Source organism: Lynx rufus, unplaced genomic scaffold (genome assembly GCF_022079265.1).
Source record: "Lynx rufus isolate CCGP_SWC_20201006 ecotype Redwood Valley unplaced genomic scaffold, mLynRuf1.p SCAF_26, whole genome shotgun sequence".
Lineage (NCBI taxonomy): Eukaryota > Metazoa > Chordata > Mammalia > Carnivora > Felidae > Lynx > Lynx rufus.
Window position 1 is genome coordinate 6,942,126 of NW_025814841.1, and position 26,696 is coordinate 6,968,821.

The following is a 26,696-nucleotide window of genomic DNA, read 5'->3' on the forward strand; positions in this document are numbered from 1 at the left end:
GTCTTAGGTTTAAAATACTGGCTATTCTAACTTCCAGCATGGGAGAAATCCTTTAAATATTCGGTGAAATGGTTGTAATTCCACATGCCCTGTAATTTTCTTTTCACTGTTTTCTTCTGGTTATAATTATGTATATACATTTATGCTGAATAAACAAGTAGGATAAAAAGTAACATGACTGGAATAGACTATGTAGGCAAAAGAAAATTATCACTATCATCTTCATAGAGTTAAGACTTTCCATCCAAGAAACAAGGATGGATATATACTTTTTCTTTGAATGTATATATATTCAAATATCATTCTGAAGAAAAACTAATAACCTTGTAGAAATTAAAATTATACCAGAAATGAAAATCCCAATAAATGGATTAGAAACTAAAATTGAGGGGTGCCTGGCTGGCTGTTAGTGGAGCCTGTGACTCTTGATTTGGGGGTCATGAACTGAGGCCCCATGTTGTGTGTAGAGCTTACTTTAGACAAAAAAAAAAAAAAAAAAAAAAAAAAAAGAAAGAAAAATTGAAGGCACCTTTTAAAGAGCAAAGAAACAAAGGAAAAGGAAAGATGAGAAAGTCAGGTCAATGAAGTCTAATGCTAGATTTTTAAAAAAAGACCTAGAGAGAAGAAAATATCGAGGGCAGGAAGTTACTAAACAATTCAAGAATATTTCCCAGAATTGAAGAGCTTTACTTTCCAGGTTGAAAGTACCCACCCAAGTGACCAGAACAGTGGAAAAGAGCCCCATACCAAGGCACATATTATAAAATTTCGATACACTGGCAAGGAAAACTCTAATTTTCCAGAAAGAAAAGGCATCACACACAAAGAATTAGATAGAAGAATGGTTTTGGACTTCTCAAATCGTTGAGTCCAATATCGATTGGAAACTAGTGGACTATAAAACAATCCTTCAAAATTCTGATGCTGGTGAAGAACACCAGAAAAGATCATTTCAACGCAGGGGGAAAAGCATGGGAAAGGACAGATAAGAAAGAAATAAGTCCTGTTACCTGCTTAAGGAACTGCAGAGATCTCCTTAGAACCAAAAGATTAAGTAGTTTAAGTGGGCTGAACTTGTGACAGAGATAGAAAAGGAGTCATATTATCAAGAACCAAATATACCATTCCCAATAGTTTTGACTTTATCAAAATGGAGAGCTACTGAGGATTTTCGGCAGGACAGCGCCATGAAATCTGTATTTCAGAAAGAGCAATCTCAAGAGTATGGAGACAGCAAGGCCTGTAGCTGGGAGACTAATCCTAAAACTAACAAAATCACCTTTGTGGAAAACAGTAATACTTAGACAGTAATGGTGGTAATAGTTAACATTTGTTACGGTAAAAGCTTTTATGGATTTTATTTTGCAACTAACCTCTGAGGTAGGTGCTATTATTTCATGCCTATACTACAAATGAGGAAAACGAATCCTGGTGAAGTCACACGGCCAGTCAATAAAGGACACTGTGGATATCTGATCCCAAAGCCTTTTTTTTTTTTTTTAACGTTTTTTTATTTATTTTTTGGGACAGAGACAGAGCATAAACGGGGGAGGGGCAGAGAGAGAGGGAGACACAGAATGGGAAACAGGCTCCAGGCTCCGAGCCATCAGCCCAGAGCCCGACGCGGGGCTCGAACTCACGGACCGCGAGATCGTGACCTGGCTGAAGTCGGACGCTTAACCGACTGCGCCACCCAGGCGCCCCCCAAAGCCTTTTACCAAAGTCCATACTGTTTACTAAGCTCTTAAGTACTAACCAATAAGTCTCATTAACCTCAACTTCAAAATGTTATGTTACAACCAAGTACTTCTTACTTCCCTCCACAGCTACCACCCTGGCTCAGCCATCATTATTATCCTGAACTATTTACATGTGGCCCTTAACTGGCTTGCCCATCCATCACCCATTCCTACATTGTCCATTCTCACCGAACAGCTCAAATCTTAATCCGTATCACTCTCCTGCTTACTCCCATCAAGAGACCGTAAGTGAGCAGGCCTCCCTGCCTACCTCAAAGTGTGTATCACAAGGGCTTCATTCTGAAGTGTGAACAAGGCAAGCTTACTTTCAACCCCTGAGCCATTATACTGGCTATTTCCTCAATTTCAGGGATACTCCTTCCTCTTGTCTTGCTATGTCAGGTTCCTTCTCATCCTCCAGCCCTCTGCTCAAAGAGCCAGTCCCCCTTGACCAATATTCTACACAGAATTGTTCTAGGAGGGGTGGAAGTGTCCATGGATTTGTATATGTGAAGAGGCAACTCATTTTTACATCTTCTGTTTACACTTTCATACCTTATGTATTTTATTAAGAGTGGCCATTTCTGATTTCATCTACTATTTTTAAATTTTTCATAACTTCAATCTCTGAAGGTAACTTCAGAATCTCAAAGCACTGTACTGACCATCATAAATTCCTCCATTTTGACAATGAAGCTGAAGTTAAATGAACTGGCCAGTCACTGAGTAGCAAGGCTGGATTTGAACCTGTTTCCATGCATTTTTCATGAACATACATATCCATAGTCATTGGTAAGCAGTTTAAGTAGGGAACAAGTTATATTTCAACTTTAAGCTCAGATTTACAGATTTTTATATTTATACATCACTATTCAAAAGAATCTTTTAAAGCAATTATATATCTTTTGTCTTTTTTTTTTTCCTTAAAAAGGCAAGAGGTAAAATTACTTCCATTTTTATAGATGAAAGGGACACAAAGAGGTGACTGATTGAAATGTTGGTCTTGGATTCCAGTGGTAATACTTTTTCCATTAAACCACTGTCTAACTAACAAGCTAAGAATATTCAATTAAACTAACAATATGTAAAAGACCTAGGATGAAACAAAAAAGTTAACAGCAACATTATCCAAAGTATTGGGAGTTTTTTAGGGGACTGTCGTATCATATTTATTGGGACTCTTTTATCTAAAAGAGACAAGGTCAAGGAACATAGCAGAATTACAAAATTATGAAAGCCATGGCTAAAGAAAACCTAGACCTAGGAAGCACTCTTTAAAAATTTCAGCATGGTAGTACTTTGTATAGCACATAATAAATTTACAGAACTTAATATTCAAAGACGGTGGTAGAAACACAGGGTTTTTTTTTTTAAATGGCATGATGAAGATTTTGAATTTCAGATACACATAGCTATTAGTGAAGGTGGAATGTATCTACTCTTTGAAATGATTATCAGGGGCGCCTGGGTGGCGCAGTCGGTTAAGCATCCGACTTCAGCCAGGTCACGATCTCGCGGTCCGTGAGTTCGAGCCCCGCGTCGGGCTCTGGGCTGATGGCTCAGAGCCTGGAGCCTGTTTCCGATTCTGTGTCTCCCTCTCTCTCTGCCCCTCCCCCGTTCATGCTCTGTCTCTCTCTGTCCCAAAAATAAATAAACGTTGAGATGATTATCAGAGGACATTCCATAGTGATGGAATCCTGGAACAGATGGAGTGTCTGAGTATCCATATCCCTAAGATCAAGGCAAAAGTTTTAAACATCCAACCACAGTTCAGTGTAAACTAGTCCCTTTTTTAATATCCTGAAAGCAGAATTTTTTACCTTAATGACTGCACCTCAGAAACTACACCTGCCTTAATAGTCTGCCTCATCCACTTTACTTAGGGTTGACTTTGCCTTACAGAAACAACCATTGAAGTTTCTTTTCCCTCACCCAAGATTTAAAAAATAGTTAAGCATTTTATCAGAAGGCCTATACCAAGTAACAAATGAAAAATATAACTCAAAATAATGCATGCATTATGTGTGTGACAGTAAGTACACTGGTATACTCAATACAAAATGATGCTGGAGGGTTTACAAATTTGATGTAAAACAGTAGTTTCCAAGGAACTTACTTAATCAGACCTTCACAGGGCCCTGGTAAACTTCATTCTCAACAAGGCCCCTACAAGATTCTAGGTCTTGATTAAAAGTGTGATTTAGGGAAGCACTTTTAACTTTCCCTATGTGTCAGATTACACATACAATAAAAGTGAATTAGGGGTGCCCAGGTGGCTGAAACAGTTGAGTGTCCCACTTGGGCTCAGGTCATGATCTCACGGTTCTTGAGTTTGAGACCCACATCAGGCTTGCTGCTGTCAGTGCACAGATCCAAGAACCTACTTCAGATATGCTGTCCCCCTCTCTCTGCCCCTCCCTTGCTCGTACTCTCTCAAAAATAAACATTAAAAAAAAAGGAAATTATAAATAATGTAATTGAACAAAGAATTTTTCTTTATAGACATTATTAATAGATGCCTAAATACAAGATGAATTTTAAAACGAAATCATGTGTATGTAGTTGTATTCATAAAGATAAATACACTCATCAAAAGCTATACAACATTAACAGCAAGTCCAAGTCCAAATGAAGATAATCTTCTGAATTCCATGTTTCATCGAGCATCAAAAACCACCACTGTATTAAGCTGAGTTAAGGACAAAACACATATTTAAAAATTATATGAAAGATTAACACTTCCAAGTCACTTTCTATTTGCTAGTTATGTGATCTAAAATGCAAAAAAGAGAGATTAAATAAATAAACTTAAAAAAAAAAGGGGGGGTGCCTAACTGGTTAAGTTGGAACAGCATGTGATGCTTAATCTCAGGCTGTGAGTTCGAGGCCCACGTTGGGTGTAGAGATTAAATAAATGACTTTAATAAAATAAAACACACAAAAGAACGGAACTCACTATTTACTATAACAACTAGAAAAGAACTACAAAAAAAGATTTCAATTTTCATTAGTCCCCTTTCCATGATACAAAAGATCAATGCACCAAAAAACACTAAAGCAATGCTGGCAAGGTAACTTACTGGTTTAAAAAATATTGTATTTGTAGTTACCACATAACAATGTACTCTCAGTCTTATGGCCAATTTGTAAGCCTCGCTTTTTCCATAAGGTAGCATTCATATACAGTATTTGTATTTCTCTTTGTATAATTTAGTTTGTCCATGAACTCAAACTCAAAAATGAGTATAAGTAAAATAAGTTAAATATAGAAGCCTGAAAAATAGACTTATGAGATCCAAAATCTAGTATATATTTAGTATATGCATCTGAATTAATTATTATGAAAATAAAAATGATTATGAAAATCCTAATCATGCTTTTTTTTTTGATAAGTAGACCAAAAATTATTACCATTTACCAGAAATTAGTCTTTGACTAGCAACCCAAGCATTTTTCTTCACTTCCATCTACTTCATATTTAACAAGTTAAAAGGATACATCTTTTAGTCCTTTTCTTGTACATTATTCTGTATCCACATTCTCTGCATCTGATTGGATCCCTGGATTTTATTTCATTTTCTGTGTGACATTCTAAAAAAGAAAGCATGTTTATTCAATGTCTAGAGGAAAAATATTACAGACAAGCAAATTAACTGTATTTTTCACCCAAAGCACTAAAATGTACTCAATCTCAAGAGTATGGTGCTATGGCCATGCTAAAAAGAAAACTACAGGCCCCAAATGACCTCACTTGGGTTGAGGCCCCAAATCAGTAAACCAAGACCTAACACCTAACCTAACTGCAGTTTCAGCCCTGCAGAAATGCAACCTTTGACCAGTCAATATGGGAATTTCCTTGTCAGCGGTAGGAAATTTACTGATTTTTCCATTCCTCTTAGAAGGGTGACCTTACCTTAAACACAGGATTCTTCGCTAATAATTTTCATTTTTCCACTCCTCTCTACCTTTACCAACCTTTCCTTTCCTGTAACCCTTTGGAGTTCTCATCTACTTGCTAGACAGGATGCTGCCAGATTCATGAATGGATTAATAAAGCCTATTACATCTTTAAAATGTACTCAGTTGAACTTTTGTTATTTAACAATCAACATATTAAGGAGGAAAGAAAAAAGAGTAGTGGGCGCTGCACTTTTTCTTGGTGAGTAAATGAGCTCTTAATGAGAGGTTTTTTTAGGGTTGCTGGTGTTCTGCTTTGTAACTTTAAAGACTCGTTTAAGACTAAGTATAATGTAATTATTTCAAAACTGAAGTAAAACACTCCCACTTTATGTATGTAAGTGCCCTTACCTCCACAGATATATATCATTGGCTGCTGCTTTGGGGGTTGAACGTCCTTCTGAGTATCCATTGATAGTCTGAAATCAAATCACAGACTCAAATATTGAATATCTCAAAGGGGCTCCTTGCAAATCCAACCATACCTCATTTTTTCTCAGGGAAATCTAAAAAAGTCCCAATTCCTAACCTGTACTTTTTCAAACTGTATAGGTAGAGCTAAAGGACGAAACAAAAACACAATGTATTGCGCGCTTACCCCCAAACCGGACACGATAACATTTTACACGTTATTTCATTATAATCTTTACAACAATCCTAGGAGGTACTGCCCTTACTTTTCAGATGAAGAAACCCAGGCTTGTAAATTAATTTGCGCAGGATTATTCAGCTACTAAGAGGCAGGGGTACTGGAATCTGACTGCAAAGCTCGCGTTCCACTTAACACAAGTCCTGTTTTTCCAAACTTTAGCAGAAAGCAAAAAACTGTATCCCTCAATAGGAAAACATGCGAACAGAAGTTAAGAAGAGTAACTCCCAAAAGCCAAACTAAACTGAACGAAACCAAAGTACTAACACCATTCACTCCTCAATCTCCAACTTCTCCCGATTTCCATACCGGACCTTTTTAACCTTGAGGGTCTTTCCAGTTTCAACCCAAATACCCACCTCTTACTCCCAACCAGCCAATTCCCTACGCACGTAACGCGGCGAACCTTCACACTCCGCGCTTTAACCAGATTACGGCTCGTACGCTGTGTCTCAACCAACTTCCGGCGCTGGTATATGATGCATGGAGTCTCCGCCCCTTCCGCCCCAGGCGTGGCCGAGAACCCGGATTGCACACAGGCGGCAAAGCTTGAACTTTTGTGTTAGTTTCTGCGGCTTTCTTGTTTCGCCCCAGTTTATTTCGTTTTTAAGGAAAGCAAAGCATTCCAATAGTTCCTCAAATCGGAGGAAGTCTGTTTCTCTAAGGAAGTCAGTAGAAAGTAACACTTTTCCAGGAGGGCTGAGGGTTAAAAGAAAATGCCAAGTGCCCCTGGAATCCTAGGTTAGCCGTTACTCAGAGGTACACAACGGCAACAACTCCCATCACTGATTTTCACGTAGAAAAGCACTTTTCAAATAACGTTTTTTCCAGTGGATTGATACCTGTGCTGGACCAGTGAAGCAGCTGCCCCCTATCTTTCGCATAATTTCATTTTTGCTTTTCGAAACTTTCATAGGCTTTTGTCATGACCCACTCCTTTTACTCATTTTAAAGCAAAGGTGGGTATGAGGGCAGCTACACCAACTAATTCTACCTAAAACTAAGGGATATTGGTAGCAGTAACTATTTACTGACCTTCCATCTCATGTATTCCTCCCTAGATGAAACAAACGATCTGCTCAGTGGAGGTGTGTTTTTTGAGAGATCAAAATATCATGGGATTAATATCAGTTTGGTTCACAACATTTACATTCGTTTGCTTCTTTCATAGCAGACGTTTTATATCAGAAGGAGGAAGAAAATGAAGTAACTAAAATCTAGGGGATGATCAGTTGTTAACGATTATAGTTCAGCAGAGAAACAGGTTAATATCTTTGATTTATTTTGTCTTTGATTTGTTATTAAGCAGAATATACTGCTTTCCAGTCTTCCATCCAGCAACGTGAGAACTTTGAGCTTCACCTTTTGCTTTGAGGAGTTCCAACTGGTTACACCTCTACAGACCAGCATAGGGGATACAACTACTTCATATTCCTAGTCTTCCTCGCTGCCAGTTTTTTAATTTCCAGGAAAACAATGGATTTTCCTGCTTCTTCCTTCACAGACAGGCTGACATACAGCATAAATATTTTGACCATTAGCTCTCTTACAAAATATCCCTCCTCTCAACCAAAGAGAAGAAGGTAATTCAATACAACAGTCAAAATAGGCTTTACTACAAGAATTATTAAATAAAACTATTGTTATCATAAGAAAAAGATAATGGATTGATCCAGAAAGTTTAACAAATCATTGCAAACTTTCCTGGATTCTGACTCTCCAGTTGAGGTATCAAGATGATTCTGGCACATAACACAGTCTATGGAGATCAGAATGGATCAACACATGTAGAACACAAATGGGTCTTGGGACCCTATGGAAGGGTAGATTAATTACAAGTGGTGTCAAGGAAATCCAGAATTTCAACAAGAGTCCATGTAGATGCTAGTTCTCACTCCAACACCCTTTTTCCAATTAGCAGGAACTGATAGTTTTAGGATCAGTAGGGAGCGTGGTCAGTGGAAGCTGTTATCATTGGTAACAGCTAACTTTTCTTGAGCATTTAATATGCACCAGATACCGCTGTACTGCCTTCTCCCAATGAGGGTGGATGTCTTGTTATCTTGGATACTAGTGCTTTTAACTCCTTGTAATATGGTTATGAAGATGCAAGTTGCTATATTCCTCCTGAATCTCTGTTTTTAATTTTCTTTGATCGTATTCTTTTAAATATACCTGCATAGCTTGCATGTCTTGGTGATTGGAAAAGTCTTTCATTATGTTTTGCTGGATGGTCCCCAAAAGAAGAATTAGATCTTGTGGGAAATAGATGGGTTTAGACTACTGAGGTAAGAAATGGGATAACATCCAATCCAGAAAGGGAAACAAAAAGGCCAAGGACTGTGATGGGTAAAGAATAGGAAAATGTGAGTGATTTATATTTGGGATATGTGAGTAAAGTCAGGACAAGCTACATGTAACTCGGTTCCTTTTTGCACTTTTGGTGGCGGGGGGGGGAGGAGGTAAAGATTATTCTTTGAATGATAGAAGGGAGTTATATACTTTTCTGCTCTTCAGTCGTAATATCTGAAAAAAATAAATTAACTAGAGAAAGAAAAGGGCAGCATTTAAATGGTGTTTGGGACTGTGTGAATTTTTTAAAACCATAGGCAAAATTCCCTGCCCTGTTTACATTAAAGTAGGAGTGGGGAGCAGACATTAAACAAGATAAGTAAATAATATGGTATTTTAGAAGGTGATAAGCTACATGGACAAAATTCAGCAGAGGATTACAAATGTTGTGTGGAGAAAGGCAAAATGGCTGTCATAGAGATTTGTTTGAAGAGCTAGGGAGAGCACTATTCACTCTACCTGGGTGTATGGGGGCAGCTTCAGAGAGGTGCTATCTTGAAGCATATGTAATTCATCAATTCCTTAAGTCCTACAGGTACCTCAAACTTAACAACCTCATACTAAATTTTTTTTAATGTTTATTTTTGAGAGAGAGAGACAGAGTGCAAACAGGGGAGGGGCAGAGAGAGGGGGAGACACAGAATTCGAAGCAGGCTCCAGGCTCTGAGCTATCGGCACAGAGCCCGACACAAGGCTCAAACCCATGAACTGTGAAATCATGACCTGAGCTGAAGTCAGATGCTTAACCAACTAAGACCGAGGTCCCCTAACCACATACTAAATTCAATTTATTTTCTTCCAGACCTGTTCTCTGTGCTCCCCCCACCCCATGCAGTTGATTCTGCTGACTGAATATGCTGAATTCAGGTTCTTCAGCCCCACTGGCTTCCAGAGTAATGTAGTAGCTTCCTAAGTGGTCTTCTTGCAACCACCCTCACTTCTTTTCCTTCTGTTCTCCACTCTGCCATGGGAGTGATCTTTCTAAAATGCTCTGCATGGCCTAGAGGATAAACTTCTCTTAAATGCATCCAAAATTCTCCATGACTTGGCTTCTTCCCCTTCTCAAGAATTTTCTTCGGTCTTTCCTCAAATAAGTCTTAGTTTCTAGCTATAACAAACTATAGTTTTCCCAACTGTTTCAATTTTCCTGCTCTTGTACATTTTGTTTTGAGATTGCAATCACCTGTTGTCTGACTTTTAAATTGCCACTTGTGCTTCAAAATCCATCCCAAAGTCATGGTCTTTATAAAGTTAGTTCCACCCCCTCTTCTTCCTTAGGGTTAGTTGGTCCTCTTTCCTTAGTACTACTACTGTTCCTCCCTTACAGCACTTGTGAACCCCTTAAGGCCAGTAACTGTGGTGTACTCATCTTTGCTTTTCCAGTACCTAGCCCAGTGCTTGGCACATAGAGCAGAGCTTAATAGGTGTTAGTGAGTTTGACTTTGGATATGTTCCATTTTGGATGGCTAAAGGGCATCCAGACACAGAAATGTCCAGTTGGAGGAGAGTGGTGGTAGCTGCTATTGCTGGCTTAAAAGTAATGGGTGAAACTCTGCATGAGAATTATGTAAGCACATAATGGTAAAGCCCCCCCCCCAAATAAAATGCTGAGGTAGGATGCCTCATGTAGGGAAAAGGCAGAGGGGAAAACAGCCAGATAAAGGAGACTAGTATGAAGCTGCCAAGAGCGGAAGGATGGAGCCTGGCATAGAATAGGTGCCCAATGAGTAATATAAAACATCCCGTCTAGCATAATCAAGCATATCCCATGTAGAGATACTGTAAAGTCATACCGTTCCGACCTCATCCTGTGTATATCTATATCCTGTGTGTATCTATACTTCTAAAAGGCGTCATTTGGTTTGTAACCTGCTTTTTATACCTGATTATCTCGGAAACATTGTCAAGCAAACGTTCACCTACGTTATTTTTATTGGCATCTCACTGCAGGACCTAGTAGCTTGGATACACAATGCTTCCCAAAGTGAGAATGGGGAGAGACAGAGCCCATGAAGTTAGAAAGCCCGGCTGCGCTTGTGGTGGGGTGGAAGGGTGGGAAAAGGACGAGACTCCTCTGGGAGAAGCCGGACCAGAGCCTGCGGAACCCCTGGCGGCCGGCGGGGGCGTCGCGGAGCTGGAGGAAGGGGCGGCGCGGGGCGAGGCGGGGCGGCGCGGCGGCGCGTAGCGGTTACTCAGGGCGGGCAGTTCAAACTGAAGGAGGGAATCTCGGCGGCCCCACGCGAACGTGGCGTGGGGGTTGCCATAGCCGGGCATCCCTGGGGGCGAGGCGGCGGCTCCTGCCTGACGCACCCAGCGGCGGCTGCCTGTCTCCCCTCCCGCCTGGCCCCGCGGCCCGGTCGGTGCGGGCGCGTCTCGGTCTCCAGGTGGGCGGGAGTGGGGGGCCCAGGTGTGTGCCCGCTAGCGGGCCTCTGGTCGTCCGCCCGCCCGGGGCCCACTTTGCTTTCTAGGTGCTGGGACTAGAGAGGGGCCCCGAAGCCGGCCTCTTGCCCGCTCGCTCCGCTCCTGGTGACGCCCACCCGCCCTCGGCCTCTCGGTGGCGTTCTGGGCCCTGAGCCGTGGCGGCGGAACCGAGGCGACCCCGGGCCGCCGCCAGCCTGGCCTTGGGAAGGTCGGGGAGGGACGAGCCGGGCCAAAGGACGCCCTGGTGAGACCGTTAACCACCCACCCGCCGATAGCACCTTGGGGAAGTCAATGACAGCGCTGCGGCTTACACTGCATTTTCAAAAACCCGATTTTGGGAAGATTCCTCAGTTCCGAGACTAGCTGGAGAAAACCAGGATATTGAAATTACTATTATTTGGAAAGCTGGAGGAAATTCGAAGTGATTTAGGCCTTTTCATATGTTAGAAATAATCCCTGCAGCATGTGCTTTATGTACCTTTCCGATTTTAGCAGTCACGTGCTGCTGCACGTTTCTCTTTAAGTGGTATTACTTTGGCATGAATTTTAAAGGCAGAGTGAAAGATTTTCTTGTTTGGAAGCCCTCATAACTGACATCTAAGAGCTCAAGATTTACTGATGGTAAGATTTTCCAATTTAACAAATGAAGAAAATTTGTTTTTTATATAGTTAAGTAGTATTTCATTCTCTAACAAGTGTTCTTAAAAATTGAATTATAATTGACATACAATATTAGTGTCAGGTGTACAACACAATGATTCTATATTTTTATATATTACAAAGTGATCACCTTGATAGGTCTATTTATTATCTGTCATTATAAAAAGTTGCTACAGCATTATTCACTATATTCCCTATGGCATATATTACACTCCCATGACTTATTTTACAACTAGAAGTTTGTACCTCTTTTTTTTTTAAATTTTTTTAATTTTTTAAAATTTACATCCAAATTGGTTAGCATATAGTGCAACAATGATTTCAGGAGTAGATTCCTTAGTGCCTCTTACCCATTTAGCCCATCCCCCTCCCACAACCCCTCCAGCAACCCTCAGTTTGTTCTCCATATTTATGAGTCTCTTCTGTTTTGTCCCCCTCCCTGTTTTTATATTATTTTTGTTTCCCTTCCCTTATGTTCATGTGTTGTGTCTCTTCAAGTCCTCATATGAGTGAAGGCATATGATTTTTGTCTTTCTCTGACTAATTTCGCTTAGCATAATACCCTCCAGTTCCATCCACGTAGTTGCAAATGGCAAGATTTCATTCTTTTTGATTGCCGAGTAGTACTCCATTGTATATGTATACCACATCTTTATCCATTCACCCATCACTGGGCATTTGGGCTCTTTCCATACTTTGGCTATTGTTGATAGTGCTGCTATAAACATGGGGGTGTATGTGTCCCTTGGAAACAGCACACCTGTATCCCATGGATAAATGCCTAGTAGTGCAACTGCTGGCTCGTAGGGTAGTTCTATTTTTAGTTTTTTGAGGAACCTCCATACTGTTTGACAGAGTGGCTGCACCAGCTTGCATTGCCACCAACAATGCAAAAGAGATCCTCTTTCTCTGCATCCTCGCCAACATCTGTTGTTGCCTGAGTTGTTAATGTTAGCCATTCTGACAGGTGTGAGGTGGTATCTCATTGTGCTTTTGATTTGTATTTCCCTGATGGTGAGTGATGTTGAGCATTTTTTCATGTGTCGGTTACCGATCTGGATGTCTTCTTTGGAGAAGTGTCTATTTGAGTCTTTTGCCCATTTCTTCACTGGATTATTTGTTTTTTGGGTGTTGAGTTTGATAAGTTCTTTATAGATTTTGGATACTAACCCTTTATCTGACATATCATTTGCAAATATCTTCTCTCATTCTGTCAGTTGCCTTTTGGTTTTGTTGATTGTTTCCTTTGCTGAGCAGAAGCTTTTTATTTTGATAAGGTTCCATCTAAATAAATTTCGCTTTTGTTTCCCTTGCCTCCGGAAACATGTTGAGTAAGAAGTTGCTGCCACCAAGATCAAAGAGGTTTTTGCCTGCTTTCTCCTGGAGGATTTTGATGGCTTCCTGTCTTACATTGAGGTCTTTCATCCATTTTGAGTTTATTTTTGTGTATGGTGTAAGAAAGTGATCCAGGTTCATTCTTCTGCATGTCGCTGTAGAAGTTTGTACCTCTTAATCCCCTTCACGTATTTAGACCACCCCCTACCCTCATCGCCTCTGGCAACCACAAGTTTGTTCTCTATGAGTCTGTTTCTGTTTTGTTTGTTAATTTGTTTTGTTTCTTAGATTCCACATATAAGTGAAATCATATGGTATTTGTTTTTGTCTGACTCATTCTTCTTAGCATAATACCCTATGAGTCCATCCATGTTGTCACAAATGGCAAGAGTTTTTTTTTATGGCAGAGTAATATTTTATTGCATATATGTACCTTATTTTTATTAGTTCATCTGTTGATGGACGCTTAGGTTGCTTCCATATCTTGGCTATTGTAAATAATGCTGCAATGAGCATGGGGTGCATACATCTTTTCAAATTAGTGTTTTCATTTTCTTTGGATAAATATCCAGAAGCAGAATTACTGATCGTTTGATAGTTCTATCTTTAATTTTTAAGGAACCTCCATACTGTTTTCCATAGTAGCTGAACCAATTTGCATTCCCACCAACAGTTCATGAAGGTTCCCTTTTCTCCCCATCCTTGCCAATTTTTTCTTTCTTGAGAGCACTGTAGAGATAAATGTTCTCAACATTCAGGAATCTGGTTTTTAAAAATGAGTGTCAAGGAGGGGTGCCTCCGTGGCTCAGTTGGTTAAGATTCTGACTCTTGATTTTGGCTCAGGTCATAATCTCACGGATCATCATGAGATCAAGCCCTGCATTGGGCTCTGTGCTGACAGCACAGAACCTGCTTGGGATTCTCTCCCTCCCTCTCTCTGCCCGTTCCCTGCTGGCTCACTTTCTCTCTCTCTCTCTCTCACTCTCACTCTCACTTTCTCTCTCTCAAAATAAATAAATAAGCTTTAACATTTTTTAAACATGAGTATTAAGGAGGCTCATTTGATTAATCAGTGAACTGTTGAGTCGGTAAAATTAAATATGTCAATGGGAATTTCATAATTCTGCATGTGTCTGTTTAAAAGATTTAAAAATTAAGTTTTGAACAACCAAGTTTTGCTTAAGACCAACATCTTGGGAAAATGGAAAGATGAGCATGATGACAGCAGAGACAAGCACATTGGAGGCAACTTCGGATGTATAGATGAACAGAAGTTAGATTTATGTGTGTGTGTGTGTGTGTGTGTGTGTGTGTGTGTGTGTTTGTATCAAGTGGCCTATGGTTGCTGGGGGGAGAGAATGATATCTGCATCCCCATTTTGTTTCTAACAATTTGCCTCGGTTTCCCAGATTCTAGCACTGTGAGACACCTAGTGGTGACGTTGAATTGTTACATTTGCTCTTTTTAGAAAGATTTCGCGACCTAGTTTTAACTTAATAGAATGATTCTCAGGGGCAAATATTCATGGGTAGAGGTGTAATTTGGAAGCTCATTATATATCATTAACTTAATATTTTGTTTGAAAATATAATACAAATTATAGAAAGCAAAGTTTGATGATCTTGGCTGGTAAGCACGTACAGAAGATAGCAGCCATTCTCATGATCTGAGGGGATCTAGATGGGAAGAGAACATGTATCAAATTTACCAAAATTGAATGTAAGTTTAAAAGGTTGAAAAACACATAGATACTTTGCCCAGTAATAATCTTCCAGTGATCATTTTACCATAAAGAAACTGTTTTGTTTTGTGGTTGGAGTAGTGATTTGTTGTTTTTAAGAACTCATTCACTTGTATACTTAGCTGGTGTAACCTAGGCATAAATATATTCCTTTCCCATTGTAGTCAACTAAAATTTTTCTTCCTAGGATCTTTTAATAGAGAAAAACCATGCATTTGGTCTGGAGAAAACTTTAAAAGAATGACAGTTTTCTTAGTGTCCTTTGAATAATCTGGAAAAATATCAGAAACTGTGATGATTTTCTTCCCTTCGTGCCCTCTGGGTTAAGATTTGAGTTTATAAAAAGAAGGAATGTGATAATACTGTTTAAAAAGGTTAAGGAATAGAGTATTTCCTTGTGTTGTTTCTTACAAATATAATTACTGAGTAACTTATTAAGTAATTTACTTGAATTCTGTCTTTGCAATTTCAAGAATATTATAAAGGGTGCGTTTCCCGTGAATAGTTGTCTGTTATCTGTGAAATAAGGCCTGCAAGTGGATGTTATGTCTCAAAATATTTACAAAATGACACATGAATAAGCATAACATGCCAAGTTTGTAATGGCCCTATGTCTATGTGGCACTGGTTCATTTTAGTTAGCTCAAGAAGAATGTATTAGTAATTTATCAATAAGCCAGGGAGTCTTTTCAAAGTAATAAGTCTGGAAATTCAGACGTTGAGAGCAGTCATGGGGACTGGATTTCTGTGACAGGCCTATGTTACAAGTATGAATAACATTATCCTGGAGTTGCTTAGCCAAATTGCAGTTAAATCTAGTGACAGCATTCATTTGACACCTTTCCAGAGACGTGTTTAAAAATTAGCATATAGTTTGTTTAAGCAGCTTTACTTATAACCCAGAATTTTGAAGGGAAATATCCAACTGACTAGATACAGGCCAAGAGAAATAGCTAAAATATTAAAACTATAATTATGCACATCAATGCTGTTAATATCATAAGGTTATCTAAAAATGATGCCATCAGATTTTTTTCTCAAGTGTAGTTCAAGAAAATATTTGTGCATGGTGCTTAGACTAAGCTTATCAAGTAATCCGTGAATATGTATAACCCAAAAGTTTTGGTTTTTAGGATGTTAAAAGTTGGCTTAAGTAAGATACACTTGAGTATATATTAGAGTAGATTTGTTTTTTATTTTCAACTTTTTTTTTTTTTATGTATTTTTGGGACAGAGAGAGACAGAGCATGAACGGGGGAGGGGCAGAGAGAGAGGGAGACACAGAATCGGAAACAGGCTCCAGGCTCCGAGCCATCAGCCCAGAGCCTGACGCGGGGCTCGAACTCACGGACCGCGAGATCGTGACCTGGCTGAAGTCGGACGCTTAACCGACTGCGCCACCCAGGTGCCCCGAGAGTAGATTTGTTTTTTAAAGTAACTTTTTTTTTTATTGCCATAACATTTTCTATTATTATCTATAGTCCTAACAAATGTATTTTGGTGTAAGCTGCCAAACTCCTCATTTCAAAGGAAGAATAAAATTTGTTTTCCTCTGTAGAAACAGAGCTTTTGAAGATGTCAGAGAGACTTTTAGGTCAGACTTGCCCTGGAGCAGAAAATGAGGTGGACTCTCCTGTCAATTTCACGTATTCCAGCTTCAGAGGCTACTGTTCCACATCTTCATTTCAAGACAGTGGCTACAATGAGTTGTTACAGCCTTGCAACGATGAGAATACAGGTAAAGAATTATTTGGAAAGAAGGGAAAAGGCCCACCATTAATCCATGAACATCCTGAAACTTCAGATCTGGGCTTGACTCATCCTTTAGAATCTCCAACTCAAAAAAAGAGAGGTGTCTTTTCTAGGAAGGAAAAGGAGAAAAGCCCCGAACTTTGTGAAACTCCTAAACTCAGTGGGAAAAAATTTTTGCAGCGCAGAAGGTTGGACATATCTTTCTCTCTTCTAACAGGGGACTTTGAATCACAAAATGGTTCTCTAGAAAGTAGTATGAACCAAGTTCTCAACTTAGAAAAAAATATTCCAAGCCATGTTTCAGGTCTTCCACGGCAAAACAGTTTTAGTCCTTTAGTTACTAGTACTTTGAAGACAGAAGAAGCAACCTCTAGCAGTCAAAAACTGAGACTTAATTTTTCTCAACAGAAGACTTCCACGGTTGATGATTCCAAAGATGACTGTAGCCTGTTTGAAGTTGAATGTCTATCTCCGATTCAGGGCAATAGTTTTAGAGACTCTATCACATATGACCTTAGTGATAGCAGTCTGTTTGTTAATGATGAGAATACATATCCCAAACCTCTGGGCTCCTCTGTTAGTGGAACAACTTGTGGGACAGATGAGGACATACGTGTGACTCCAATAAGTAATCTTGTAGCAAACATTAAATTTAATGCAAGTCAAAGGCTCTCCCCTTCAACTAAAGTGAGGGGCAATATTTCAACACCTGAAGACAGTGGTTTTAACTCACTTTGCTTGGAAAAATCAGAAGATTCCCTCTCTGACCAGGAGGGTTCTTTTCAAGAACTTCAGAAACATAAGGGAACTGTCAGAGTGGGGAGCACCATAAAAAAGTCAAGGCATCTTAGAAGGCTGAGAAGATTGTCCACCCTGGAGGAGCATGGCTCACAATCTGAGACAGAAGGGGAAAAGCAGACTGACCACTCTGACTCTAAAACAACACCAGCAGCTGCCTCAGACCCCTCAGAGAGTCAGCTGAGCAGTGACACTAAGATGTTAAGCTTTAAGAATTTATCAAAGACCCCAGCCTTGCAGTTAGTGCACGAGCTCTTCATGAGAAACAAAAGAAAAAGATTCCAGCAGAATGGTGCACATGAATTCTTAGAAGAAAGGGATGGGGGGCAAATAGCCGTGCTTCAGTGTATACTTACAGGACTGATTGGCAAGAAAATGGGTATAGAGAAACTGGACGTCTTAACAGAATTAAAATACAGAAATTTAAAGCATATTCTTGCTATGGTTTTAGATTCCTTGACTGCAGAAAGCCTATTCAGGTAAGAAATAATTTTTTTTTCTGAAATAAAACTTCCTTCTTATCACTTTTTTTTTTTAATTGGAAAGCTTTTCTATGAGTTGAACAGTTGTCCTGTTTTTTATTTGTTTTATTATCTCTCTCTTTGGTTGTCTCACACTTTATCAAAGGTGGTTTAGTGAACTTCCCTAAAGTTACTATATTACTAGAGCTTAGTAACATAGGTTCCTTCTGTTTAAAATCCTGTTTCAGGGGTGCCTGGGTGGCTCAGTCGGTTAAGCATCTGGCTTCAGCTCAGCTCATGATCTCACAGTCCGTGAGTTTGAGCCCCGCGTCAGGCTCTGTGCTGACAGCTCAGAGCCTGGAGCCTGCTTCAGATTCTGTCTCCCTCTCTCTGACCCTCCCCTTTTCATGCTCTGTCTCTCTCTGTCTCAAAAATAAATAAACATTAAAAAAAATTTAAATCCTGTTTCAGATGCGTCAATATAGTCTTCTGGGTAAGGTTCATGGCACTGTCATTTGGGAAGAGAGTTTCTAAAAGTCGAACTTTAAATTTTCAAGACTGGCAAGCTTTATTCCATGAAAATTATTTGATGATTTAATAGTCCACATCCTGTTGTCAGATTGCAAATTGGATTAATGTTAGGACACTTGGTCAGAAATATTGTAAAATGTCATGTTGTCTAAGAAAGGGCAACATACAAAGGATACCATTTAGTTATTGAATCTAAGTTCTAGAATACAAAACGACGGTTAGCTTTCATTTTAGGGCTTAGTTTTTCTAGAGACCAAGGGAATACGGATTAGTTCATTTTCATTGCCAACAGTGCCATGGAAGGTAATTGCTTTTGAAAATTTCAAGGAATTAGAAACAAGAATTTGTGCTAACAGAAATTTCAGTATGTTAAATGCTGCTACATAATTAAAGAGAAACAGACATTTAGGATTATTAAGGGTGGGAACTAGGGTTACAAAGACTAAAGTGAGACTGTGTTCATACTGGTAATTTTGGGGAGTTGCAGGACTATCAGAAGACGAGACCCTTGGGAATGCCATGGCCGGAAGGAGGGAAGCCTTGTGGAACAGGACTTCTGCAAGTGGCAGTTGGGGGACGACATGTGGGAGAGTTTGTAAACTTGTTTTTCCATAGGGATATGTCAAAAGTTTGGTTCATAGAATCCTTGCTGTTTTTATGGCCACTACCTCTCTTTGAACCCTTCTTCACCTTTCCTCCACAAATTAATTGTAGGCTATTGTAGAAGATCATAGAATTTCATAGATGGAAGTCTAGTCATTAAACATCTAGTCTAGTCACATATTTTTCAGATGAGGAAACTGAGTTCCAGAGAAGTTAAGTGATCTGCCAGCAGTCATTCAAGGACATAGGAATATATCTAGGTCTATAACTGAGCCCTCTGATTTCTAATCCAACAGTGTCCCACAAACTCACATTAAGGTTTAAGGCCTTTCTAAATAGACTTGATCAGGAACGTACTTGGTGTAACCCAAGTAGGATAATAAACATTAGTGCACCTGTGTGTATGTGCCTTTAAAAAAATGTTCAAATGGGATAGTTGTTTAATAAAATCAAAGGGATGGCTGAAATACAGGAATTTTATTTTTATATGCTGGAGTATTTGGATATAGACCAGTTAAAAATTGAGTAATACTTTTGGGTGCTCATTTGTGAGAGTAGTTGATATTCAAACATATTTTAATAATTACCTCTTCTCCCCACCCCTTCAGATTTATAGTATTTGTACTGTAGAATGCATGTATAATGTTAGTAGTGTTTATTCTTGGTAATGTGAGAGATTATGGTCAGTTGAAATAACGGGCAAATATCCAATTATATAGTTCATTTCTTCCCCATTAATAGGTGTCTATCTGCCTTTCTCTCTCCTTAATCTGATATAAGACCCATGTATTGGCTTGGGGAGAGGCAAGGCAACTGAAGTGGCCATGACAGCTGGGAAGTACGCCAGCTTAACAACTCAAGTACTTATTACCTCTGTAACAACAAGGGACTTTTTTTTTTTTTTTTTTTTTTAGCTGTCTGGTCTTACTCCCTTTGAGTGATTTAAGTTAGAGTAGTAAAAAAAGAGCAGAGTAACACTTGAAAGATTATTTTTCTTTAATAATTAGTATAGCCAAAGTTATTGACAAATAGGCAATCACTGGATGTAAGTTGAGGGTTTTTTTCTTTAGCTGCTTCATTCTCATAAACTTTGGTTTATAAAATAGGAACTTTGGAGTGCTAGCCATCATAATGATCGTTATTTGGCATCTACTACTTCTAATGAATTATTGATAGTTGTTACATTTGTTTAATCAACAATGATAGATTTGCTAAGTTTAATCAACAATGGTAGATTTCTTCCTATACATTTAATAGGAGAAACAGATAAAAAACCTCTTGGACTGTATAGATGATAATCATTTTCTGCATGTTGTGTTCTAATTTTTTTATTGTTGGGTCACATTTGAAGTTAAATCCTCTTAATCAGTCTCTCAGTGGGCTCATATTGGTCTTATACAAAACTATGTTTTTCTGTTAACCATTTATAAGATGATGTATTGATATAATGCTGGCATATATTTAATGTTTTAATAGGAATTCTTTCATATGGTGAAATAATATGAAACAACAATGTAGATCAAATCATATTTTTAATGTAAATATTTAGGTTTAAATTTATTGTCCAGAATCTTTAACTTTTTCTTATTGCCATTGGCAAAAAAAAAAAAAAAAGTTAATTTTGTGGAATATATACAATATAAAACTGACCTTTATGTTATAGTGTTTGGAAAGTAAGCAGAAATTGGCGTGAAATTATTGTTCAAGATAAAAACGCAAATCGGAGGAGGAAATTTTACATCTCACAACTGAAAACAGATTCTGAGGTAACGTATATAATACTTTTCTCAAATGGATTTGTGAAAATAATAATCTCATATTGCTGGACAGCCTAATTTGGTTTTCCTGCTATCTTTTAACTTTTTCCATTTACCAAACATTCACTCATGAATGTTTTACTTTTCCCCAACTCCATTTCCTTCCAGTCCATAAGTGGAGTAGATAACCTAATATCAAGAGCGTCTTGTGGGATTATGTTGTTTGGGTGTGTGTGCAGTGTTTGAATACTGGTGCTATGCTGGGTCTTATTCATAATTAGATATCCTTATAGCATTTTCTATTTAGCCTTTTGAGTGGCTATTATTGTGCCAATTGCTCAGATTACAATTGTGAACCTTTTTGAAATGATCTCTGCTCTCTTGGAGCTGATGCCCTGTGGGTGTTACAAGTAAACAGGTGATTACAATACGGGTGTGTTAGAGGAAGGCCAGAATTAGTTCTATTGGAACATTAAGAAAACATTTTTTTTTTTTTTTAACGCTTATTTATTTTTGAGAGACAAAGCACGAACAGGGGAGGGGCAGAGAGAGGGAGACACAGAATCGGAAGCAAGGCTCCAGGCTCTGAGCTGTCAGCACAGAGCCCGACGAGGGGCTCAAACCCATGAACCATGAAATCATGACCTGAGCAGAAGTCCTACGCCCAACTGACTGAGCCACCCAGGCGCCCCTCTGTTGGAACATTTAAACGGAGTATTTGATGCTTGAGAATCAACAGAAGGCTTTTCAGAAAAAGTGCAACTCAACTGAGACCTGAAGGACCAATGAGTGGTTAGCCAGGTGAAGACAGGGAAGAGTGTTTCAGCTGAGAGTTTAGCATCCAGGAAGGCCTGGAGGTGAGTCAGCATGGCAGATTAGGACTGGTAAAGTATCATAAGCTTGTATTTTCTTGAAGATTTGAGGACCAGCTTTGAGGGTACAGGAAAAGTCCTGTAGAAGCTGACTAATTTTTCCTGTGGACACAACTTTATGTAATGCATCTAATGACTCTGGCACCCATTATGTATTATATACACAACTTTTAACCTTTTCCTACCCATCATTACTGAAAGAAACTGTGAGTTCATGCTCTTATTCTTGTTCTAGTAAAAAGTATTTAATAAATTATTATTTCATTAGGTAACGTAAATAATGTAAATTTCTAATTTGACAAAATACAATACTTGAGATGAAGCATGGTACAAACAGATATAAACACCTAGACACAGATTGGTGGGTTTCTCATAGCAATGAAATACTAGGGACTGAGTTAACTTAAACATTGACTTTCTATTTGACTTTGAAGAAAAGTTTTACTTTCTTACCTATGATATTGCCTTACAACTTATTCACAGCCCCTGGCTACTTACTGCTGCCTTCTGATCCTGGGAGCTTATAATAGTGAAATTATTAATTGCCTTCTTCTTATCTTATTAGAGTGCTGCTCTATATGCTGAGGACCTACTTAAAAAAACAGTTTTTAAGCAAACACCTAATAATATTAACCTGTTAGCTCCATTTACATTGTACATCCTACAGGGAAAGAAACCTGCTTGTGTTTTGCAACACTTCAGGTAATTCTAGATAAAATATTCTGTCTTTATATCCTGGCCACCACTTTTCTTTTCTAACTTTGTTTCTCAAAGACTATAGTTTTTTTTCCTTACTTGAACTTTTTTCTTATTTTCGTTTGCTTTTTAATTTTTTTTTCAGAGTAAAACAAGTACATGGTCTAAAAAGTCCAATTGGACTGTGAGGCTTAGGTCAAAACACATTCTCCTGCCTATCCCTTCTCACTCTTGATTCTTGCGCCCAAGTCACTTACCTCCAACTCTTCAGTTGTTCCTCCTGAGATTTACCTCCACATTTCTAAATAGCACACCTTTACTGCTATTTCTTGACTTTTTAGAGAGAGCGTTTGTTCTCTAACTTCTCACCGCCACTACCACTACCTACCCACCCACCTGTCTCTCTGAATTCCTTTCTCCTGTCTCACCATTGTAACCACACCATCATGTGGGAGTCGGTCAGAATTAGGTGCTGACATTATGAAGAATGTGTCGAGATTATTATGAGTTATTGACAGCTGTAACATGCAGTACACTATGAATACACCTTTTTTCCTATATAACTTTTTTTTTTCCAGAGTTAATAATTGCCCAGTTTCTTTCTTTTGTTTTGCTTAGTGTTTCTCTATACAGATCCCTGATTCATCTCCTATTATCCACCAGAACTGGAAATCTCCTCTGTGTAAGTCCAAACAAATCAGGTATTCTTCCTGTTCCTTCTTGTCCCTAGAAACATTCTTCCCGGTGCACTTTGCACTCCTGTTCTGATATGGACTAGTTGCTTTCCACTTGAGCTATCCTAATGTGTATCATTAACCCAAAAAGAAACATTGTAAAACAAAGTTGTTTAATGGTTTTCCTCATACTTGTGTAATATCTCTGAAAGCTCCTTATGTGTGAAAATTGGAAGGCACACACCAGCTGTGTGTATTAAGATCACAATTCTATCTCTTTGCTTTGCAGCCATAAGAATGAGCATAAGAATTGGGATACCACACCTTTTCCATCGCATTTCTTAGTTTACTGTATTCTTCACTGTTCTTTTATAATCATGGAAATGAACAACCACATGGTGACTTCACTCTCACATTTAAATATTTTCTGGCAACATGATGTGACTATGTTTGAAAAATTTTGGCATTCACGAACATGTGCCTTTGTTTACTGCTTTGCCTCCTTTTGTTCTGAGATGGCAGCACACATTTTAACTCGAGGAGGACAGGAGTTACACTGTTTTATTCACTTGGTACCTTTAGGAGTTCTAGAAATATTTATTAAATAAGTGAATGTTTAATCTGTGGCTGAAATGTGTTTCAACAATGTATCTCTTCATTTTTTTAAATTTATGCACACTGTGTTTACCAACTGCATCAAAATTTGTCAGAATTTTGGTGTGCTCCAGTGTTGTGTGCTTGTGGCCTAGGCTGCAAATTATTTATACAAATGTACTATAAAGAGATGCATCGAGTCCTTGAAAAAGTTCAGTTGTATTCATTTTAATTTCAGAAAATGAATATTTATCCTTCACACTTATGTATATGTTGTTAAGCTTAATCACGGAATTTTTCATGATCAGCTAACCTTATTTCCTATACTTATCCTACTATAATTTCTCATATTTTCACTCTTCTCACTGTTAGGAGCCAATTGTGAGAAAGGGAGACAATTAAGGGAGAAGAAACACAATTTTAGTTAGACACACGAGGAGCTTCACATTGTATTTTGATAATTGGTTAAGAATGCCAGTTATCAACCTTCACAAAATAGAAGGCTTACTGAAAATATTTCTTGGCTGAATATTGAAGTAATATGGAAATCTGGTTCAGATAAGAGGTACCTTTTTTCCTCCTTGTTTAAAATGTAAGTGTAAAAATGACTCTAGTATTTACATGTAAAAACTAGCCAACCCAATGGGATTTCATGGTCTAACCAGGCCCATTATTTTTCTGATGTGTGGCTAAGGTAAGAAACCTTCAGAGAATTCCATGATATCCCGTGGCAAACTTGAAAAAGATTCACCTCTTCTTAAACCTTGCCTTAAAACAAGGGTTGGCAAACGCCAGTCTGTGGGCCAAATCCTGTCCGTCACTTCTGCTTTTAAAGTCAGTTGCATTGGAACATAGCCTTGCTCTTTCATTTACATATCTCTACAGCTGCTTTTGCTAAAATGGCAGTTGAGTAGCTGTGACTATCTGGCCTGCAAAATGTAAAATATATACCATCTGGCCCTTTTCAGGAAAAGTTTGCCAACCCATGCCTTAAAGAGAAAAATAACCAATCTTGCAAACTTAAAGCTAACATTTATTGTTTTAATTTTGTTCATTTATATTTCTTTGACATTTAAATGTTAGATGAGAGAGAAAAAATTTTCCAAAAGGGAAAGCTTAGGGAGAAAATTCTTGTGGAATTTAGTGTGAAACCACTTTCAACATTTAAATACATGTGCATCAGAAAACTGTTCTGGAACTTTTGATATTACCGTATTGACCCCTCTTATCTTTTGCCGCAGGGGGCTCTATTAAATGTTGAGGACGCTGCCACTAGGCTCCATCTTTTAAATCGATCAGCTTTAAGATCTGTACAAGCTCAGGCTAGGATACCAGGTTTTCAGAAAGAACAAGTTTCAACACGTTCTCCTTGGGGAGAAGTTTTGACACCTCTAGCAAGCTCTTCTGTTACTCACTTAAGTAGTAAACAGGAAGAATATGTTAAGGTGAGTATTTATCATCAATTATTAGAAATAAATACTCAGAGTTTGACCTAAAGTGTTTCTCTATATGAAACTGGAAGATTTAGTGTGTATGCTTTCACTGCAGGTTGCCAAAACACTTTTTATTGATGAAGCATTAAAACCTTGCCCGAGGTGCCAATCCCCTGCTAAGTACCAGCCATATAAGAAAAGGGGACTCTGTAGCCGCACAGCCTGTGGTTTTGACTTTTGTGTGTTATGTTTGTGTGCTTATCATGGGTCTGAAGAATGTAGCAGAGGAGCAGCAAAGCCAAGAAATAGAAAAGATGCTCTTCCAGGAAGTGCCCAGAGTAAGCGGAATTTAAAACGCCTTTAAAGAGACTTTAAATATAAAAGAAGCATTCCCTCTAAACAACGTTTTGTCTGACTTAAAATTATGAATATTTTGAAAGTATGCAAATTTTCCCATTAATGACAGATGATGATTTATTTCCTATTTTGTATATATCATATTCCATGTCTGTTTTCTTTAAAGTATTTTACTGTGTCATATTTACCCATTTTAATAACAGTGTTTTTAAATAAAGAATTTTTAATGTTATCTTATGTATGTATTTAACTGTTTCATGTAACCTTTAAAAATTGTGCATTTCATCACTATGTGTTGAAATGTTCTTCAATCACTTTTTAAAAATAGTTTTCCAAATAATATTACAAATTTTGAACTTGAGACAGATGGCCTTATAGATTTGGAAAATGAGTATCTGAAATGAAATATAAATAAAACGTTTTCAGAAGTTCTATTGAATTCACTCAGTAATTTCAATCTTTCAATTTAGTGTCATATTTGAGCAGACTTCTGGTTAAAGAAAATTTACTTCATATTGATTTCTAAGAAGACATAAAAAGTAAATTATTAGACATGATTATTCACAATGAGAATCTTAGTAAAGTCATGCATTTCACATAAGTATTTTTTAAAATTCCAGAACTATAAGGGTGCCTGGGTGGCTCAGTCGGTTAAGCGTCCAACTCTTGACTTTGGCTTAGGTCATGATCTCACAGTTCGGGTCGTGAGTTTAAGCCCCACATCGGGCCCTGAGCTTGACAGCATGGATCCTGCCTGGGATTCTGTCTCCCTGTCTCTGTCCCTCCCCTGCTTGCTCTCTATCTCTCCAAGTAAATAAAAATAAACGTAAACATTCCAGAACTATAATCACAGATTCCACTTGTTTTATCTAGGCTGGGCATCAGTATTGTGACAAATTCGGACTAGTTGGACAAGATTGGGTTTTTTTAATAATCAGATTTACTAAATTGTTTATAATGTACCTCTTTCCAAAAATGGTTTGAGGTGGGATGTTCCATTTGTAGAATAGCAACAAGAAAGAGGTAAGTTCTGTTGTTGAAAAAATTACTAAAACGAGGGGAAAATTTGAGTATAGTGTCACAGTTTCTTTGTCTTTAGGTAACTGATGTGTGTATATGTCTGTGTACACACTCTACACAGAGATGTAAAATGAAGCTCTTCTTACGCTTATTTTAAGACGATTTTAAAGTGTGAATTAGAGAGATATTTGCAAAAATCTGTTCTAAATTTTAATTTGTTGTTTAACTCACTAAAAAAATTAACTTCTAAATATTAAATTTCATCTATAACCCTTCTAATTCCACAAAGAATGT

The 26,696-nt window shown here is 38.3% G+C and overlaps 2 protein-coding genes across 2 annotated transcripts; one reads left to right on the top strand and one right to left on the bottom strand.

Moving 5' to 3' along the window:
- Window positions 1–3,508: 3,508 nt before the first annotated feature.
- On the bottom strand, window positions 3,509–6,777 carry POLR2K (RNA polymerase II, I and III subunit K). The gene is made up of 4 exons (XM_047088936.1): window positions 6,705–6,777; window positions 6,048–6,115; window positions 5,238–5,330; window positions 3,509–4,418 (listed from the first exon to the last, which is right to left on the bottom strand). Exons 2-4 carry the CDS (start codon window positions 6,106–6,108, stop codon window positions 4,396–4,398), a joined length of 177 nt encoding a protein of 58 aa, XP_046944892.1. The 5' UTR covers window positions 6,109–6,115; window positions 6,705–6,777; the 3' UTR covers window positions 3,509–4,395.
- A 3,929-nt stretch (window positions 6,778–10,706) lies between these two features.
- Window positions 10,707–25,389, top strand: FBXO43 (F-box protein 43). The gene is given in 8 exon segments (XM_047088838.1): window positions 10,707–11,081; window positions 11,179–11,468; window positions 11,671–11,709; window positions 11,711–11,739; window positions 16,413–17,883; window positions 20,663–20,765; window positions 24,834–25,037; window positions 25,141–25,389. Coding segments are annotated over 8 exon segments (2,760 nt in total).
- The last annotated feature ends 1,307 nt before the right edge of the window (window positions 25,390–26,696 follow it).

Bases quoted from the DNA above. Each gene is read 5' to 3' on its own strand.
- POLR2K (XM_047088936.1), bottom strand. From the start codon at position 6,108: ATGGATACTCAGAAGGACGTTCAACCCCCAAAGCAGCAGCCAATGATA. The intron at 5,331-6,047 runs GTAAGGGCACTT...TTTCTTTTTTAG, and splicing joins AATGATATATATCTGTGGAG to AATGTCACACAGAAAATGAA. The intron at 4,419-5,237 runs GTATCCTTTTAA...AGCTTAATACAG, and splicing joins CAAGAAAAGGACTAAAAGAT to TGGTGGTTTTTGATGCTCGA.